Source organism: Eutrigla gurnardus, assembly GCF_963514095.1.
Source record: "Eutrigla gurnardus genome assembly, chromosome: 16".
NCBI classification, from domain to species: Eukaryota; Metazoa; Chordata; class Actinopteri; order Perciformes; family Triglidae; genus Eutrigla; species Eutrigla gurnardus.
The window spans coordinates 23,554,233-23,574,877 of NC_139927.1; the positions used below are offsets into that span (position 1 = coordinate 23,554,233).

The 20,645-nt window shown below is 41.5% G+C and overlaps 1 protein-coding gene across 2 annotated transcripts in view; it reads right to left on the minus strand.

The window, feature by feature from the left end:
* Positions 1–20,387, minus strand: part of vta1 (vesicle (multivesicular body) trafficking 1) — a 113,496-nt gene extending 93,109 nt beyond the window's left edge. For both annotated transcript variants that reach the window (XM_084031108.1, XM_084031107.1), the window contains exon 1: positions 20,208–20,387. In XM_084031108.1, the coding sequence (XP_083887234.1) occupies positions 20,208–20,298 (91 nt within the window). In that variant the 5' untranslated portion in view covers positions 20,299–20,387. The remainder of the gene's footprint in view (positions 1–20,207) is intronic.
* Positions 20,388–20,645: the final 258 nt, after the last annotated feature.

A 20,645-nucleotide genomic window follows, 5' to 3' on the forward strand; every position in this document is an offset into this window, starting at 1 on the left:
CAAGCACACTAGCATTTCCTTTAACTCCACCACCAATCCACCTGTCACGCCTCCACAATCCAAATATGGTCACATCCGTGTCATTAAAATGCCGAACTTGAGGATTCGATACTTTAGTCCACAAATGGATGGGTTTATACTGTATTCAGTCGATGACATGAACAGGAAGTTCATGAGGAAGGACAATAACTCTGGATGCAACCATGAGTGAACTTTGTGGAACTAATGATTATTCTAGTGTCCATACTCAAAAGTTGATTTACCAAAAATCACATTACAGACATTTCTTTCCGAAGTCTGTGGGAAAAAAAAAAATGTTAATGTCCAATGACATGTGATGGACCCGGAAGATGTAATTCCACCACTTGGCAATGTCAGATTAGATTTTAAAGGCTGAGTTAAACTCACAACCTTTTAACTCCAGGACATTACTGTACTGTTCAGGGATTAGACACTCTACGACACCATGGCCTGAAATAACGACCAAGCTGTAAAATGTCATTTTAGCCTGGAAATATAATTTGATCTAATGTGATTGGAAAGTATCCAAAGCGTCCCATGAATTTTGCAACCACAACGCCAAGAATCTGCTCTTATTTACAGCGACCACTTCAGAAAAAAGCAAAAGCCGCCAAAGTAAGCAAACCACCTCTCACTGTGTGTTTGCGTTTAACCTTGAGGAAATGATTTGTGGAGAAAACACAAGTTGGAAAGTAAATATGCTAATCCCCACCCTGCCAGGTTGTTTTCCTTCTATATGTTGCTTTTTAGTGCTACCAGTCTGTCACATTTTATCAATACTACTGGCAAAATGTGACAAAATAAGTCCACAGAAACAGAAACGGCAGCTTGCTCAGGTGACAAATTAGTTTTAAGCATGTTATGCAAAGTCATCCTATTATTATTTATTAACTACACTACACAGGCTTATACGTTGCCAATGCCATTATTGGCAATGTGGTTGTTTTACTTCCTGTCCACTAGAGGGCGTTCCAAAAACATCACCAATAAATATGTGAATTACCAACAGCTGACAGCTTTCTAGATAAGTCATAATTAATAAAGTAAAACAATCACATTGCCGTTCTCCTGGGGACATTGTGTCCCAGTTGCCATGGCTACGCCCTCCTCGTTTCACCGTCAGCTCTACTTTCACTTTCTCACGTACTAATTTCAGCATTCAAATAGTAGATTTTTTTTGCTATTCAAATTATATTCGATTCCTGAAAGTTCATTCCAGTAGCCCTAACACACTGGTCATGATAGTCTAGTTCATCAGCAACACATGAAAACATGGTTTGAGCATGCACAGTCAGTTCACCAAAGCCACAAGAACAACTGGAGACATATTCCTGACGCACCATCTGAGAAACAAACATCCTCATTCACCTCAGGAAAAAAATGATCTTTCGAAGCATACTGTCAACACACACAGACAGCTTGGCTTGGAAAATTATGTTTCCATGCATATCCCCACTGCACACACATCACCGGTCTCATCTCGGTCAAATTCACTTCACAGCAGGCCCTCTGCCTCCCCTTCTCTCTGTCACTCTCCCCCTCAGTCATGTGTAGCCAATCAGGGATCAGTAATGAGCCATGCTGAGTCTCTGATTGGCTGTGTTTCCAAATCATGGCTGAATGAAGCTTCCCAAGGAGATCAAGGACTCATAAGTGAGCGAAGATTTAGGAAATTGATCAACTAAACCTTTGATATGATGTGAATGAAACTTAGGAAGAAATGGTATGACTGTGGGAGTTGCTGGACCTAAAGACACTCTCACAATTGGACAACAGGGATATAAATGGTGCCGTATGTGATTTCTGATAGAAAACTCAAAACAAACATGCTACTCTGAGGTTTAACTGGTTTAACTGCAAAAATGGGAGCTCAGCCACTCTTCAAATGTACTACTTTATTTCAACAAGCCACATTTTAAGTACCTACCATACTAGGTTATCATTGAGCTACACCCCTGATATTTCATGTCTGGAGGCTATTAGTAACAGATATACTCTGTAAACATTTTGAAGGCCACAGGTGAGATAGTTTTCCAGATATTGCTGTTTAAAAATGGCTTTTCAGAGCATGATGCCAAAAACCGTCTAAACTACCCTTCATTCAATGATGTTTCATGAGAAAACTATTGACAGTAGAGACCTAATATTTTGGATTTGTCCTATTAACAAGTGTCTCTTTGTACTTGAATTTTTTCAGGACATTCTGAGATGGTCAGGTGGGAAGATTTTCAGAAATTTGATGAAATGACACGGAATGACCCCACTGGCAGTTCCATAGCCCCCCTAGTACTTCAAGTTCCGTACCGGTGGAGAATGGTGGGTGGCAGAGATTGGATGGGTTACAGCCTTGAGCGATGGGTCTCTGGCAAAATCTTCTCCAGTTTGATGTCCTGACTGGGATAGGACACATGGCTGCGATGGGTGGTGGTTGAGATGTTTGAGATGCTTACCTCAATGGACTTCCACGATGGACTCCCTTGTCTTCGTTCGGCTGTCCTGACGCTCTAGTGACAAGCTCTTAAGTGCTCGATTTACCTCATGCGCAGACTGAGGCCCCTCCCTCCAATCAAGTCTATTCACTACAGCTGAGCTGGCTGAAACTAGGTAATTACCCACTCAGTAAGATCAGCTTCACAAGAATTTAAACAGGCTATCTAAACAAGACTAAATGTTACAACTAGCTCTACTCACAGAATGCCTAAACCCAAATCTACAATTAGTTTCTGACTTACCAACAAGATGCAAAGCAGCTTCCTTCCCTTCTCCAGACAAAATGTGGTTACCCTTCACTTGTATGTTTATCTTTTAATTATAAGACATAGCTAAATTATAAAAACAGACGCTGACACACTGCATAATTTACAGTCTAAAAAGGTAAGACATAGCATATCACAAAATGTTTAAAATCACAATATGGTCGTATCGTGTGTAGGTATCATGATGACGATGATGAACAGATTTAGATTTTTATGATTTCTGCAGGTGTATATGATGGGTTTGGTGCATCAAGTACAGCCTTGTTTCCCATGAAGTAGGGCAAACGTTCTGAGATGACTTTTAAAATATATAGAGTATGCAGGCTTTAGTGCAGCAGGGGTCTGCATCTGACCTAGATGTGACAAAGGATGCTGGATGAAGCGAGATGCACATGAAGAGGTATGGAAAAGCATAAAAAATAAAACAAAAAAAGCTGTCAGATGAAAAGCATGTGTCCACTGAGCCGACCTTCTTATGTGTCTGTTTCTTCTGACAGCTCCAGGGATAGTCTCATACTGGGAAAGTAAGAATTCTTAACTTTATCAAGTTGTAGCGTAGGGCGGAAGACAGATACAAAAACGTTGATTTGGGCGCCAGACAGGAGCACAAGGCCACCTGTCATTCTTATCCATAAACAGGAAATAAGTAAATTATAAAGTATCTGTATACCAATTAAACATTTTCTGTAGGTCCCGCTAGCCTAGGCCCTGGCTACAAAAGATGAAATATAAATAAAACACTGGCCACCAAAAGATCTGGAAATGAAATGTTAATTGATACCAAAACAACAAAGAATCAAAACACTTAAATCAGTAAATAATACAGTTCATCCCGTAATAAATCAACAAATTTTGTATGGCGACATTAAATGAAATCAAAGTCCCAAAGTTCATAAACACAAATCGCATTCACTATAAAAAATGCAAAAGTGAATGGTTTTATAATTCAAATCAGTTCAGTTGTTCAGTTCACTCAGATGAGCAGGTAGAGGGTGTGTGTGTGTGTGTGTGTGTGTGTGTGTCAAGGGGGGGGTTGTGAATTCAGTTCGGTTTTCTGCACAAAAGTTCAGTTCAGTCTTTATGGATAGGTGTGTATGCATGGGTGTATGGGGTGAGGGGTTAGATGGAGTGGGGGGGTAACGATGAGAGGGTTGGCTGTGTCCAGGGGGGGGTATGGTGGAAATAATGGCTGAGGGGGGAAGAAGCCTGGAGAGCTACAGGCAGACAAACCACTTAACTGAAAGTGTCCAGATGATTGTAGCTTCCGAGCGCCGCGTTCAAAGAATCCTTCGGTTTTGCCCACACTCCGGGGTTGCTTTTAATCCTTCTGGTTGTTTTAACTTTCTTCTTTTTCCAATGATAACTTGGGGTTCTCCTCCTGTGGTGTCTCACTTCCTCCTGATTCCTCCATGCAGCCCTTTGTCTCACTCACACCACCCTTCCCCCCCAGCTCTCAGGTGTTCTTAATTTCTCTGTTGTCCCTCCCCTTACCTCTGGTCCCACTTAATCTAAAATCCTAAAAAAAATCCTCTTCTTCTGAGCTTTCCTGTAGCAGGTCCAATAGTTTTTTTCTTTCCATGTACTCCAAATCCTCTGCACTGGGGTAGAAGGGTTTAAGGTTGCAGACATGCACATTCCTTACATCCAAACCTGTGTCCTCCTGAACAACTTGGTCATTTAGGGGTCCAAGTTGTTGCACTACACGGTAGGGACCTCTCCACTTTTTTGCTAGTTTAGCTGTGAATTTCTCCTTAGCCTTAGATAGAGGAAAATTTCTCACCCATACTCTGTTTGGGTTTGAAACCAACGCTACGGCAGTTTTTGTTATAATTCCTCAATTGCCTTTTCTTTGCTTTTTAAATGTTTTCCTCCACATCTGTCTTGAGTTGTGTGAGGTGATGCACAACATCATATGCAGGCTCATCAGGGGATAAAATCCTGCCTTTCAGAACTTTATCCATCGGACTATTCAGCTTCCTGCCAATTTGTAATTCGGCGGGCGTTACACCTGTAGTTTCCTGAACAGCGGAGTTTATGGCAAATCTGAACTCAGGAAGGTACTGATCCCATTTACCATGATTGTCATCCAAATATGAGGCTATCATACTTTTTAAAGTACGATTCACTCTCTCCGTCATATTGGTCTGTGGATGATATGCTGTGGTGAGCTTGGGAATCACAGTCCACTGGGTACAGAGTTCACGAAATATAGAGGACACAAATTGAGGTCCCCGATCAGACAAGATGTAGTCAGGTATTCCCCATCTTGTAAAAATGTCTTTCCTCAGAAATCGGGCTATTGTTTTTGCTGTAGCAGTTCGCAGGGGAGTGAATTCAACCCAACGAGTGAAATAATCCACCACCACAAGCAGGTATTCATTATTTTCTGAACTTCTGGGTAAGGGTCCCATAAGGTCAATTCCAAGCATCTCATTAGGTCCCCTGACATTTGTTTGTTGCAACCTTCCAGCAGGTTTTTGATTATCAGCTTTCAGACTTTGACAAATAACACAGTTCTTGATAAAGTTCTTCACATCAGTCCACATTCCAGGCCAATATGCCACTTCATATAACCTTTTATAGGTTTTGAAGATTCCAGCATGTCCACTCAAAGGATTTTCATGATAGTTCAGGAGCATTTGTTGAACCAGACTACGGGGAATGTAGAGCCGATAGTGGAACTGATTTTCTGACTTTTCTGTTTTGTGATACACCTTATCATCCTGGATAACAAAATCATGATTCGCTTTGCTATCTCCTTCAGCGAGCTGTTTGATAATTCGCTCTATGTTATGGTCCTTATGTTGTTCTTCCCTAATGGTTTTAAGGGATATAAGATTTGTCTCATCGCTGTTTTGAGAGTACAGACAACAACCAACATTAGAGGGAATTCTTGAAAGGGCATCAGGAACACCGTTTAATTTTCCCTTCCTGTACTCCACAATAAAGTCAAAACGTTGCAACCTTAGGGACCATCTAATCAAGCGACTTGTTGTTTTTGTTGATGAAAGGACCCACTTTAAAGCAGAGTGATCGGTAATGACAGTAAATAGCTTAGGTTCAAGATAGTGCTGCCATTTTTCTAGTGCCCAGATGACTGCAAGACACTCTTTTTCGGTGACTGAATAATTCCTTTCCGCTCGGTTCAGTGTTCTGCTGGCATAAGCAAGAACTTCCTCGATTCCATCGTTCTTTCTCTGGGTAAATACAGCTCCAAGACCAGTGTCACTAGTGTCAGTATAGACTAAGAAAGGATGGTCTGGATTAGGATGACCCAGGATAGGTGGAGAAATCAAGCTTGACTTAAGTTTTTCAAAGGAAAGTTGGCATGCTTGACTCCAGATGAAAGGTTTTCCTTTCTTTTTTAGGTCGTTTAGGGGCTGAGCAACTTTTGAAAAATCTGGCACAAACTTGTGATACCAGCCTGCTAGCCCTAGGAATCTCTGAACTTCTTTGAGATTCGTCGGCACCGGATAGGACCGTATTGCCTCAACCTTGTCAGGATCAGCACTGACCCCTTTCCCAGAGACAATGTGTCCAAGGAATTTGATTTCTTCCAGACAGAACCGAGATTTCTTCAAGTTAACAGTCAGATTGGCTTTGCAGAGACGGTCGATTACAGTCCGCAAACGCTCGAAATGTTGAGTCACAGAGGATGAATACACAATTATGTCATCTAGATAAACTAGGCAGATCTCTCCTCGCAGCCCTTCCAAGACTTTCTCCATTAGTCGTTGGAAACTGGCGGGTGCATTTTTAAGTCCAAAGGGCATCACATTGAAATGATATAATCCACGATGGGTAATGAATGCGGTTTTAGCTTTGCTTTCTGGATCCATGGGTACTTGCCAGTATCCACTGTTTAAATCAATGGTAGAGAAAATGGTGGCTCCAGAAAGACTCAAGAATTTCATTGATGTTCGGGAGAGGATAGGCATCCGTTTCAGTGACCGCATTGACTTTTCGGAAATCAACACAGAATCTATGACCGCCATCTTTCTTTGGAGGTAAAACAACAGGAGATGCCCATCCTGAGTGGGAGGGTTCAATGACTCCTGAAGACAGCATCTCTCCTAGTTGTTCTTCCACAATAGTTTGCTTAACAGGTGAGAGTCTATAAGGCCTTTGTTTGATAGGCACACAGGCAGTGGTATAAATGGTGTGCTGTAAAACATCAGTTTTACCAGGCTGATTAGTACAGACCTGGGGATTAGACTCAAGGAGATTTCTTAATAGTTTCTTGTCACTGTCCTTTAAATGAGCATCCTTCACAGCAGCATCGATGTAATCTTTTACTTCCATTCGCACAGGCTCCAAAGAGAGAATGGGAGGGGGAACGGAGCTTATCAGAGATAGATTCCGGGTTGACTTGTTCTGGTTATTTTTAGTGGTTCTTTTGTCATGGTCTCTTTTCTGTATGTAGTGGGCGTTACCCGGCTGGAATGGATAAGTAACAGAGGGCATTGACTTAAAACTATACTCTTTATCAGCCACATTGATTATCATTCCAACACTGGAAATGAAGTTCAAGCCAAGAACAACACTATATGCCAGAGCTTTTGGTCCCAATACAGCTACAGGTAAGGTGGACACCTGCCCATGAAGAGCCATGGTGAGGTTTCCCCATCCAATTGGAGTAGCTGCCTCACCGTTAGCCAGATATAATGGACCTTCTGTCCATGGCTGAAGGACATCTTTGGAACCCTTCAGTTCCATCCAAAGATACTCATGAATGAGAGCATAACTGGCCCCAGTATCAACTATTGCTTTTCCATGCCATGCACTTATGGAAATAGGCACAATAAGTTGTAAGGGACTAGAGGAATCAGGTGGAGTGTTAGAAGTCTCTGAAGTTGATCCACTCATCTTCTGCATTTGCTGAGGTGGCTGTTTTCCAGATTTTCTTGATTTTACAAGTGACATAGAACCATTACCAGATAGACTTTTTGTTTTTTGTGCACGTGATAAGTGTTTAGGTATCTGTGACCTGGGAGAATTACTGAAAGGGTCTGGTGAATTATAATGTGGACAAGAACCAGGAAGATGGTTACCTCTGCATCTCCAGCACAAGACAGGTGGTCTGTTTTTTTCAACAAGTGGACCAGTGTGCATGGTTTTAGGAAAAGGATTACCAGTTTTTGCACACATCCTTGAATTGTACTTAAGCTGTTGTTCATGATCTTTTTCAAGTTGATGGCCAAGGCGCACCAGATCTTCCACAGTGTCAACGCGACCCCTGAGCTGACTAGCCAAAAAAGGTTTGATGTTTTTCAGAATCATCTTAACAATGTTAGCCTCTGTTAGAGAGGGTTTCCATCTTTTACAGAGAGCTCTATAGGAGAAAGCAAAGTCTCTGATGGTCTCATTCTCTTTCTGTTTCTTGGTTCGAACACGCTCAGCTAACTCATCCTCATAATCTTCTGCAAGAAAAGCTGCAAGGAAAACGGTTTCAAACTGACTCCAAGTTGTTACTTTAGATCTGGCAATTTCCCACCAGTCACAGGCTGTTCCCCGGAGTACAGTTCTGAAAGTGGCAAGAATATCAGCATCTGATAAAGGATGAAGAGCAAGAAAGTCATGACATGTTGACAGATAGCTGAGAGGATCAGGATCATCATTAACCCCACCATATGTAGGGAAGGTTAACTTTATATGATCACTCTTTGCAACAGCTGAGTTAGGGGTTGGAAGTGATGGTGATTTATCCCCTGAATATGGACTGGAGCCTGAATAAGGAGAAGTAGATTTGACTTCTACCATAAAAGATTCAAGTCGTCTGTCAAGCAAAGTGATTTTCTGTTCAAGGTATTGCATTTGTTCTTTCCTCTCTCTCTCTTCTTTTCCAAGATGTGTGGTCAGTTGGGTTATTGCAGAGCTACTTTGTTTAACTGTTTCAACCAGCTGGCAGATACTTTCCTGAGTAGTGGTGTGAAAACATTTCAGTTATTTTTGAACTTCTATTTGAAGTTGCTCCACCATGAAGCGGATTTCCGAAAGGAGAGAGGTTTCAGAATGCTTCAGCTCTTCTTCCACAACCATTTTAATTCCTTTCACAAGTTTATCCATTTCTGTGTCCACACTTTCCTTATGAGAGATGATTTTTGACAGAAGGATACGATGATTGTCACTGGTTTTTCCCATAAGATCTTGAAAGTGCTTAGTGGAGGATGTCTGACCTCCTCCAACACCCTCTGTCAGTTTTTTTATTGCAATACATTGCTTGATGGATCTTGTCCCAACCCTCCTGGGTTTTTACTGCTATTTGATTTAAGTCCCGTGCAGGAGTAGGGATTGCTCCTGGAAGTTCACATTGAGACTGCGAGAGTGAATATGGGGAAGAGGCTGAAAGAGTGAAAGGCCCTCCTCCTGGACTAGGCAGGGGTTGCACAGCTTCTGTTTCCCAAGCAAGGGATTGGTTCATTGAAGGGGCAGGAGATAATAGGGCATGGCCATGAGTTCCACATATCTCTATTGGGGGTGGCCGTGGTGTCTGGAAATATGTCCGTAAATGTGCACTAAATGCATCGTCTGTACCATAAGTACTTACAGGTGTCTGCACATCAGGGGCTTCTATGTAAAGTGCAATTAAGGGTGACTGAGATACGAACTGTTGATTTGCCATGATGTGGTAAGCAGACAATGAATGACTTTTTCAAGAAATGATCACCTTTTAACATTAGAAATTGTCACCACAATCAAAAACGTGTCACAAAAGCAGTAGCTACTAACTTAGCACATTTCATGGTTCAAGGCAAGGCCCCACGTTGGGCGCCATTTCTGTAGCGTAGGGCGGAAGACAGATACAAAAACGTTGAGTTGGGCGCCAGACAGGAGCACAAGGCCACCTGTCATTCTTATCCATAAACAGGAAATAAGTAAATTATAAAGTATCTGTATACCAATTAAACATTTTCTGTAGGTCCCGCTAGCCTAGGCCCTGGCTGCAAAAGATGAAATATAAATAAAACACTGGCCACCAAAAGATCTGGAAATGAAATGTTAATTGATACCAAAACAACAAAGAATCAAAACACTTAAATCAGTAAATAATACAGTTCATCCCGTAATAAATCAACAAATTTTGTATGGCGACATTAAATGAAATCAAAGTCCCAAAGTTCATAAACACAAATCGCATTCACTATAAAAAATGCAAAAGTGAATGGTTTTATAATTCAAATCAGTTCAGTTGTTCAGTTCACTCAGATGAGCAGGTAGAGGGTGTGTGTGTGTGTGTGTGTGTGTGTGTGTGTGTGTGTGTGTGTGTGTGTGCGTGTCAAGGGGGGGGGGGGGGGGGGGGGGGTTGTGAATTCAGTTCGGTTTTCTGCACAAAAGTTCAAAAGTTCAGTTCAGTCTTTATGGATAGGTGTGTATGCATGGGTGTATGGGTTGAGGGGTTAGATGGAGTGGGGGGGTAACGATGAGAGGGTTGGCTGTGTCCAGGGGGGGGGGGGGGGGGTACGGTGGAAATAATGGCTGAGGGGGGAAGAAGCCTGGAGAGCTACAGGCAGACAAACCACTTAACTGAAAGTGTCCAGATGATTGTAGCTTCCGAGCGCCGCGTTCAAAGAATCCTTCGGTTTTGCCCACACTCCGGGGTTGCTTTTAATCCTTCTGGTTGTTTTAACTTTCTTCTTTTTCCAATGATAACTTTGGGTTCTCCTCCTGTGGTGTCTCACTTCCTCCTGATTCCTCCATGCAGCCCTTTGTCTCACTCACACCACCCTTCCCCCAGCTCTCAGGTGTTCCTTATTTCTCTGTTGTCCCTCCCCTTACCTCTGAGGAGGAAATGCACCACTGCACTTCCTGCTACAAAGTTGTGATGAGTCCATTATGTGGCAACTTAGGAAGGCAGGCCAAGGAACCAGCTGGTTTGTAGTTTCACCATTTTACCGGCCAAGTCGTTGGAGGGGATAGTTGCATCCACAATGGAAAAGATATATTGTACTTTTGTTTTCATAGTTGCATGCTGCACACAGGGTTATTGAGTCCTCGTGTACGAGCCTTCACCAAGCACGGCTTACCAATTACCTGCACCATGCTTAGGTTGCGTTAACCAAATATTTCCGTCATTGATTGAAGTTTTTTAAGGTTGATGGAAAAATCTGAAGGCTGACTTGAGGCTAGAGCGCCGTTCAAGCCTTTTATTATTTTATATAGACAGTGTGGAAACAGGGAGAAAGGGGGAGAAGACATGCAGGAAACTGATCGCCGGGCCGGGAGTCGAACCTGGGATCAGCGCGTCGAGGAGGTTAAAGGCTTGATTATGCTTCCGCGTAGTGATAACGCAACGGCAACGCAACGGCCACGCAGTTGCTTGGAGACCGTGATGGTTCTGCGTTGGGTTTACGTGTCGAAATGCAATTCAATGCCACACCGGGAAAGGGCGCTATGTTTTTTGTAAAGACTGACCGACCGACCGAGACTCTTGGCGTATATCGTCGTAGCCTTATTATAGCGTATTTGTTTACTTTCCGGCTTTAAACGTCCACAATTTTTCAGAACTTGGAGTTTTATTTCTTTGTGCAAAAGCGAGACGGTGCAAACAATAAAACGAGGTGAAAACAATAAAAGTAGCCTTTTAAAAGTTTAAATGGCGGTGTTTATGAGTGGAAACCGGATAGCGGTCTCCAGCGGATGTAGTTAGCGGACCAATCACAGCCGATGCCGCTGCGTTGGTGTTGCGTTGCTGTTGCGTCGCCTCGACGCGCGTCTAGGATTTTTGGGAGGCACACGTCAGGCCCTTGCGTTGACGTAAGGGGGGTCCGCAAGGACGTAAGGGGTCCGCAAGCCCCCTTGCGTTGTGTCGACGCGGAAGCATAATCCAGCCTTAAGCCTCTGTACATGGGGCGGCTGCCCTGACCACTGCGCCATCGGCCACCCCAAAGAATGCCTTTTAACATTGTATATAAGAAGTGGACCTCTGTTTCATTCTGGGGATTCATACAAGATAAGTGAAGTCTGTATATTATTTGAATTTACCGACATTCCCCCCAGATATGATTGAACATATCATGGCCTACCTTAACACAGACAGATGACTGCTGTTCGACGAAATATTGGAGGTAATTTGTGCTGGAATTTAAACTTTACAAATTACATGGGATTAACGTCACAGATTACCAGAATTATTGCAAATTACTAAAAGGTTCCCAAGTAATACTAGTCTCATTGCAAAATGGTCATAATGTGCACCTAACAAATATGCTTAAATTGAATTGAAATTCAATTTCCAACATCCAAAATCAAAACATCCAATTTTCTTCTTCCAACAACAAATTTCAACAAATAATATCTTTAAGTCCATCCATCAATCAAACTGCAATTTTTAGAGGCACAGAGCTAGAAAAGCTTGTGAGCTTATCTTTTCAACCATGAAATTCCTCCCAAAATTATGTCCCGCCTCTCTATCGTGTGATGAATACTGGAAAGGTTTTTCAGTTGAACTTTAAACATCAGGCACAACAATTTTTATAGACAGACGATTCCGCCATAATGGCGGAAAGGCGAGCCAAAATATGCCGCGAACCGGAGTGTTTAGATAGAACTTTGTTTGTCACACGGGTGATGTCTTCAATGAGTGTTGGAAATCTGATCAGCTCGCTGCAACTACAACTACGAAAGGTGAACTTTTGCTCGTCTCGCATATTTACACAAATCTTTAACTGCAAGTGTAGTTGCTGTGCATCATAATCATGTTGATGCCTATAACAGCGGCCTCGTACGAGCAACTACCGGCATTTTATCTTTTCCGGATCTACGCTTTGAGCTTGTTAAATCCGCAGGCTGCGTGTCGCCCTGGTAACACGTCTTCTTTTCATCAATTTCACACAGCTGTCAGAGGTCCAACAACACTGGATGCGATATTGCCCCAAACCCATCCGTGGTCCTGAATTTCAGCTGTCTTAAAGTTGCTCAAATTAGTTCTCCTGAGAACAGGCTACATGCTAATGAGCTCTGTCTGTCAACGCCTACTTGGAGAGAGACGGAGAGGATGCCGCTTACACTAGCGGCAGCATGCGCCAATGTTTACATACGATGTATGGCTATGGCTCACCTATGTGGCTTAGGTGAAGTTGCTGGGTCCCGTATGGTTGGGACAGATCTTTTTTACGAGGGTCAGTGTCAAGGCAAAGCCAGATTTGTACTGACCCTCATTACTGAAGCAGTCCGATGTGAAGTGGTTAGCACACCCATACATGCTAACACGGACCGTAGCCGGCACATTGTCATTAAAAATTAAATGCAACCACTGTCTCTGCTATTCTTCTGTAGCTGGGACCGAATAGAAGCACTTATGTTGATTTATACAACCAACAACAGAGCAATCTGCGTGTCTGTGAGTGACGACATTGTGAAACACCACTATCTCACTACTCTCACCGCAGGACACACCGAACTTCACCTCGGTGATGAACGCCCCCTCTCGGATATCTCCTATCATCAGAGGAGTTCGGCCTATCAGGTCTAATGAGACTATGAATTTGACCTGCTTTACGGCAAGTGTTACAAAAGCCGGTAGGTGGAGGCTCTGCATAGAGATCAGTGGGAGAACACCTGGCAGGTGCGTGGAAGATACAGGGCTCCAGACTGCGACCAAATGGTCGCATTTTGCGACTTAAATCTGTGACAGTGCGAGTAAATTTTTAATCTACTCGCGCATGCGCGACCAGTAAATTTGCTGTTTTTTGTTTTGTTTTTTTTTTTTATATTTTTTGTTTCTGACAAACTTACAGCCCACTAGTTGGCGGTAATGCAAAAATGAGCTGGTTTGCCAACCGACATTAACTCCAAAAGAAGAAGAAAGGAGACGGCTGGCCAATGTGCGTGAGAGTGGGGGGGCGAATGACCACTGTGATAGGCTAATATGTGAAAAGAGGCGGTTCTTTGGGGTTATCGCGCGAATCCACAGATTTCACATACCGGCATCAAAACAATGGACAATGGCGGCGAAGCGGACTATCAGCTCGTACTTTCTACCCAGTTGTTATTATAGGAAAACTTTGCAAGTCGATTTCGGTGTGCGCTCCTAAATTTTCTGCTTGCGCCCCTAAAATTTTAAGTTAGGGGCCACTGTGCTCCTAGTGAAAAATGTTAGTCTGGAGCCCTGAGATACCTTGCAGCTAGGTAGTCTTTAAATGGGCATCATGGCAGAGCCTGCAAAGAAAAGGAGGGGGATAATGTCCGATGAGGCGAAGAAAAGAAAACGGGAGCATGACAAAGAAAGAGCTGGTACGAGAGTGAATATCGGACCGGCTCACACTCCTTGGCGAGAGCTGAAGGAGGCTACAAAATGCGAGATGGATGGTGACTTGGCTTTGTTGCTGCTGGACTTGTAAATAATACCGGTAATCTTTTTTTTCCAACAGTGTGCATCTGTGTACAATACATTGTCGATTATTTTATTGGCTCATGTTAGCTAAGGCGTTAGCTATTGTGCTAATATATATGTAACTATCGCTATGGCTCATGTTAGCTAATCTTAGCTAAGGCATTAACTACTCTACCTTGTCACTGGACATCGTTCAAATCGTTCATCGTTTCCAGAGCCGGTTCTGCATACAAACAAATAACGTGCGTGCAACGGTAGGCTGCGGTAGGCTAAATTATTTACGACGGCAGTAATGGACAATTCCCTTCCAACCTGTAGGGGGACAGAAGAGGAAAAGTTCTTAAGCGTTGCTTTAAAAACAATCCAAAACTATTTAATGAGCAGATAATAAATACTTTAACGTTAATTAAGATTAATTAATTACGCAAACATTAACGCGTTAAAAAATGTACGCATTTTAATCGCACTTAATTTTGCACCGCGGAGCGTTCCTCACTGGATGAGTTTCAGGCGGACCGATTATACTGGAGCACCAACGAGCGTTCATGACTTCAGACAACAACAAACCACAGTGAACATGAACGAGAAGCTGATGAGACCGCTTTGGTTGGCCCCGTGGATGGGAAATTTTGTTATAAAAAACGAACGGATGGAGCGGGATAAGAGCATGGTTGTGTGAAAGCTATGCAACAAGGAATTTGCATATCACCGCAGCACATCGAGCCTCAAGTATCACCTCAATGCAAAACATATAGCAGCTAGCATGGACGTTAGCGTGGTAGCTAGCGTCGGAGGGTTAAGGCTCGGTTATGCTTCCGCATAGTGATCACGCAATGGCCACGCAGTTGCTTGGAGACCGTGATGGTTCTGCGTGGGGTTTACGTGTCGAAATGCAATTCAATGCCACACCGTTAAAGGGCGCTATGTTTTTTGTAAAGACTGACCGACCGACCGAGACTCTTGACGTATATCGTCGTTAGCCTCGTTATAGCCTATTTGTTTACCTTCCGGCTTTAAACATCCACAATTTTTCAGAACTTGGTGTTTTATATCTTTGTGCAAAAGCGACAAGGTGCAAACAATAAAACGAGGTGAAAACAATAAAAGTAGCCTATTAAAAGTTTAAATGGCGGTGTTTATGAGTGGAAACCGGAAAACGGTCTCCAGCGGATGTAGTTAGCGGACCAATCACAGCCAATGCCGCTGCGTTGGTGTTGCGTCGCCTCGACGCGCGTCTAGGATTTTTGGGTGGTGCACGTCAGGCCCTTGCGTTGGACGTAAGGGGGGTCCGCAAGGACGTAAGGGGTCCGCAAGCCCCCTTGCGTTGTGTCGTCGCGGAAGCATAACTTGGGCTTTAACCCTCGCCAACAGAGAGATGTTTTCTTATAGTCAGGGTTTCCAATGTTCTCAATGTACTTGAAAGTATTGTGTTTTACTTAAAAAAAGAAAGTGCTTAAGTTTACAGAAGGTCTACCTACTTATAGGCTACCTGAATTTCTGAAATGTACTATATTTCTAAATATGCTATTGCTACACTGCTACAATATTTTGTTGCTTAAGCTTATGTATTCAGTCATTATTCAATGGTATACTAAAAATCCATGTGAAAAGAATTACTTCTCACTGTTCTCAGGTCAAATATTTATATGCGATTAAAATGCGATTAATTTCGATTAATTAATTACAAAGCCTCTAATTAATTCGATTTTTTTTTGTAATCGAGTCCCGGCCCTAATATATATAAAGAATATATATATATATTCTTTGTGTGAAATTAAAGAAGATGCTTTGGTGTGCGAAAGTCATGTATCGTATCAGTACTAATACATGCACCTGCCTTCACACATGCAACAGGGTCATTCCGTGTCATTTCATCAAATTTCTGAAAATCATCCCACCTGACCATCTCAGAATGTCCTGAAAAAATTCAAGTACAAAGACACACTTGTTAATAGGACAAATCCAAAATATTAGGTATCTACTGTCAATAGTTTTCTCATGAAACTTCATTGAATGAAGGGTAGTTTAGACGGTTTTTGGCATCATGCTCTGAAAAGCCATTTTTAAACAGCAATATCTGGAAAACTATCTCCCCTGTGGCCTTCAAAATTATTACAGAGTATATCTGTTACTAATAGCCTCCAGACATGGAATATCGGGGATGTAGCTCAATGATAACCTAGTATGGTAGGTACTTAAAATGTGGCTTGTTGTTATAAAGTAGTACATTTGAAGAGTGGCTGAGCTCCCATTTTTGCAGATAAAAGACTTCTATCACTTCTGCCTCTATCTCTGGTGTTAGCTTAAACATTCTACAAAATATGGTCTCTCTTAGATTATTAGTTTAACAGATATTAAGGCTCAAATATGGAAGTAAACACATCTTTGCCCAAGTTCAGAGTCATATTCCAAAAAACTGACAACACATATCAGGTCCAAACTTACTTTTTTTGAAAGATCATATTCTTTTTAAAATCATATTAAAAAATCGGGAGGGTGTTTTGCCTCATTTTGTCGCAGTGATTTTTTAAAATCCTGATATTGGTGGGGGTTTTGTGGCCGTTTTTGGTACTGCATGTCCTAACAGCCTACTTGTAAACATCACAGCAGGGCAATTCAATTGTGTTTTTTTTAACATTACATGTGACTTACATGTGACTAAATGCTACTGATAAATTTAGCCTTACGAAAACATTAAAATGTAGCACAGTTGTAGTTACAGAGGCAATAAGTCCTTGAATGTGAGTTAAACATGCTGAAAGCAGCTTTTAATGTCTTGAACCATGAACAAACATAGCATAATATTGAAGACTGTACATTTTGTCATACTCTAAGTACAAACATTACACAACCAAATCAAATAATCTTAATTTGAGCATAAAGATTTTACATTACAGTAGAAAAGTCTCCAAAGTTTGATATTGAATAACGGTTTGTCTCTATGCTCACTGTAGGTTTTCCAATAAAACCTTCTCTGTCCACCGGAGCTTATGGCTGACGCGTGTTCAAAAAAGTGTGTCCTCCACAGTGGTCTCTCTTTTACATTATTTGCCAAAAAATACAAAAAGACAAGCACATGTTCCACACGAAATTCCACGATCCAAACACAGTTCCTACACGGTCCTAACACGGTCAGAAAAAACCGTGAGCTCCTCTACACAAGTCATCCACATCGCTTCGCTCCTAAAACTTCCTGAGCCTCCAAACGAAACTTAACTCCTTAAAGCTACAGGCTCTTATTTTTATCCACCACACAAATAATCATAACATGAAATATCAACGTTTGTGTGCAACATCAATAATTCAAATATTAATAAAAATAATAACAACTTAAATTTACATTTTTAAATACAATTAAATAATGAAACTAATATAAATCCAAAATGTATTGTACCATGAACTGAAATTACCATGAAATACTCAATCTGGGAATATGGCACCTACACTCACTATGAGACAATATGTGAGTTGTGATCAGAAATGGTGGATAGGAAGCATCAGAGATGTTTCAGATGAAGATACTGGTTCAGTTCATGCACCCACATGAGTTTCTACTGGCCAAGAAGAGAAGACGTGCAATGTCCCACTGCAGCATAGAATTGCAAGATTTGACGTTCCCTCTACAGAAACTGGGTGCATGTATGCCATCAAAAAAGATGAGCACAACAGAGCAGAGATGTACATTAGACAATTTGTAAAGTGACTGCCAAATTAATGAATGTGACGAAGGAATTGGATCTAAAAGATGAAAAATGTGTGATCCCTCATAGTGAGCATAGAGACAAACTGTTATTCAATATCAAACTTTGGAGACTTTTCTATTGTAATGTAAAATCTTTATGCTCAAATTAAGATTATTTGATTTGGTTGTGTAATGTATGTACTTAAAGTATGACAAAATGTACACTCTTCAATATTATGCTATGTTTGTTCATGGTTCAAGACATTAAAAGCTGCTTTCAGCATGTTTAACTCACATTCAAGGACTTATTGCCTCTGTAACTACAACTGTGCTACATTTTAATGTTTTCGTAAGGCTAAATTTATCAGTAGCATTTAGTCACATGTAAGTCTTTGGTAAATGGTAAAAAACACAATTGAATTGCCCTGCTGTGATGTTTACAAGTAGGCTGTTAGGACATGCAGTACCAATACCGTCCACAAAAACCCCACCAATATCAGGATTTTAAAAAATCACTGCGACAAAATGAGGCAAAACACCCTCCCAATTTTTTAATATGATTTTAACAAGAATATGATCTTTCAAAAAAAGTAAGTTTGGACCTGATACGTGTTGTCAGTTTTTTGGAATATGACTCTGAAGTTGGGCAAAGATGTGTTTACTTCCATTTTTTAGCCTTAATATCTGTGAAACTAATAATCTAAGAGAAACTATATTTTGTAGAATGTTTAAGCTAACACCAGAGATAGAGGCAGTAGTGATAGAAGTCTTTTATCTGCAAAAATGGGAGCTCAGCCACTCTTCAAATGTACTACTTTATTTCAACAAGCCACATTTTAAGTACCTACCATACTAGGTTATCATTGAGCTACACCCCTGATATTTCATGTCTCGAGGCTATTAGTAACTGTAGAAATTTTGAAGGCCATAGGTGAGATAGTTTTCCAGATATTGCTGTTTAAAAATGGCTTTTCAGAGCATGATGCCAAAAACTGTCTAAACTACCCTTCATTCAATGATGTTTCATGAGAAAGCTATTGACAGTAGAGACCTAATATTTTGGATTTGTCCTAGTAACAAGTGTGTCTTTGTACTTGAATTTTTTCAGGACATTCTGAGATGGTCAGGTGGGAGGCATTTGATGAAATGACACGGAATGACCCAACAATGTATCAAATTATTTCACTTCTACCATCAATTGAATGTTTTACATAAAACATTCTTTCAGGGCAACAGGGTGGAGCTCATTGTTGGAGCTGAGACAGCTGTGCCCTCATGACTGACAGTGAACACACCATGAGAAACAAGCCGAACCGGAACTTTACATCATCCACCAGTGTGATGCTGCTCCCTTCTTCTGGCTGGCAGACAGTGGTAGAAGTATTCAGATCATTTACCTCTAGTAAATGTACTAATACCACACAGTAAAAAAATACTCCACCACAACTAAATATCCTGCTGAACCTGGATTAATATTACTGATGCATTAATGGGTATATTGCTTGCTTTTAACTGGTTCAACTTACAGCAATGCAACATATTCTGTGATATCATCATACATCTTGAGAACAACACAAAAGCCTAAAAACAAGAACAGGCCGAGCATTGTGATGATGCATTTTCCAGCCGATCAAAGAGTTTATTTCACTTAAAGTTGAGTTGAAACAGCATTTCCAGAGAGTGAATCTTCCGTATAGTAAATACTTATTATCTTAGTTTTATCTTTCTCTATCTATCTCTTTATCTTATTATCTTCTATCTGAGAGAGACAGGACAGGCAGGCAGGTCCTAACATCAACACATCTGGACATACGTGATTGTCACCGACAGGAAGTGGATCTGAAAACTAACTAAAGCTGTCAGATAAATGTAGTGCAGTAAAAAAAAACTGAAATGTACCTCTGAGACGTAGTGAGGAGAAGTAGAAGTACATCGAAATTGTACTCAAGCACAGTACTTGAGCAACTAAAGGTATGATGTCAGACAGCCAAGTAGTTTCCTGAAGAATTTTTACACATATGTGGCTGACATGATGTTGGAAGTGCAAACTAGCAGACTAACAGCAGGTAAAGCCTTCACAAACCTGTGATGTGTAAGTCCCATAGATACAAAATGCCTGCCTCAATGTAACTCACAAATACTTACAGTTGTCAAGACGTTAGCCGGCTAATGAACTTTGAACTGTCAAAGCTAACAGTAACAGACTTGTGATCAGCGAGCGTTCTAGTGCAGACTGGTTTAAACCCGCAGCTCAGTGTGCCGTTAATGTCATAAAACAGTCTGTAACCGGTCGATGTATACAGTCCCCTGTTAAATGAAAGTTATGTGCTAAGCTAGCACACAGTCAGCTGTCGCCTCATATAAACAACGCTGGGATGCTAACAGTAGCTAACATGAGCAAGAACACAGAACTTACAGTAGTAAGCCACCACCGGGTCCCGTTTTTCGTGTTCCTGGGCGGTCCGCATGTGGTGCTGGACGGCTTTGAGCTGAGCCGGCAAAGCCATGTCTGTTTAAAAAACCTCCGGGAGACAAAAACACATCAATGATAGTAAGAACAGGCTCCCTGTTGTTGTTAGCGAGTGTTAGCCTTACTTCCGCGTTAATTATCCAATGGGAGAGGCCGCCTACGCGAGAGGAATTACGTCACCCGCTGCGCAGGTGGGGATCTTTTGTCCAGTAAAAGAGTCTAAAAAGTAACAATACATGTACAAGAGGAATCATCCAGAGAGGGTTAGTTTGTCTGGAATAACCAGACTGGGTTAAATGAACATTCCATTGTAATGCCACATCAATGAGTTTCATTGTTAAATTAAATTAGTTAAATGTTACAAAAATATCTATATACAAAATA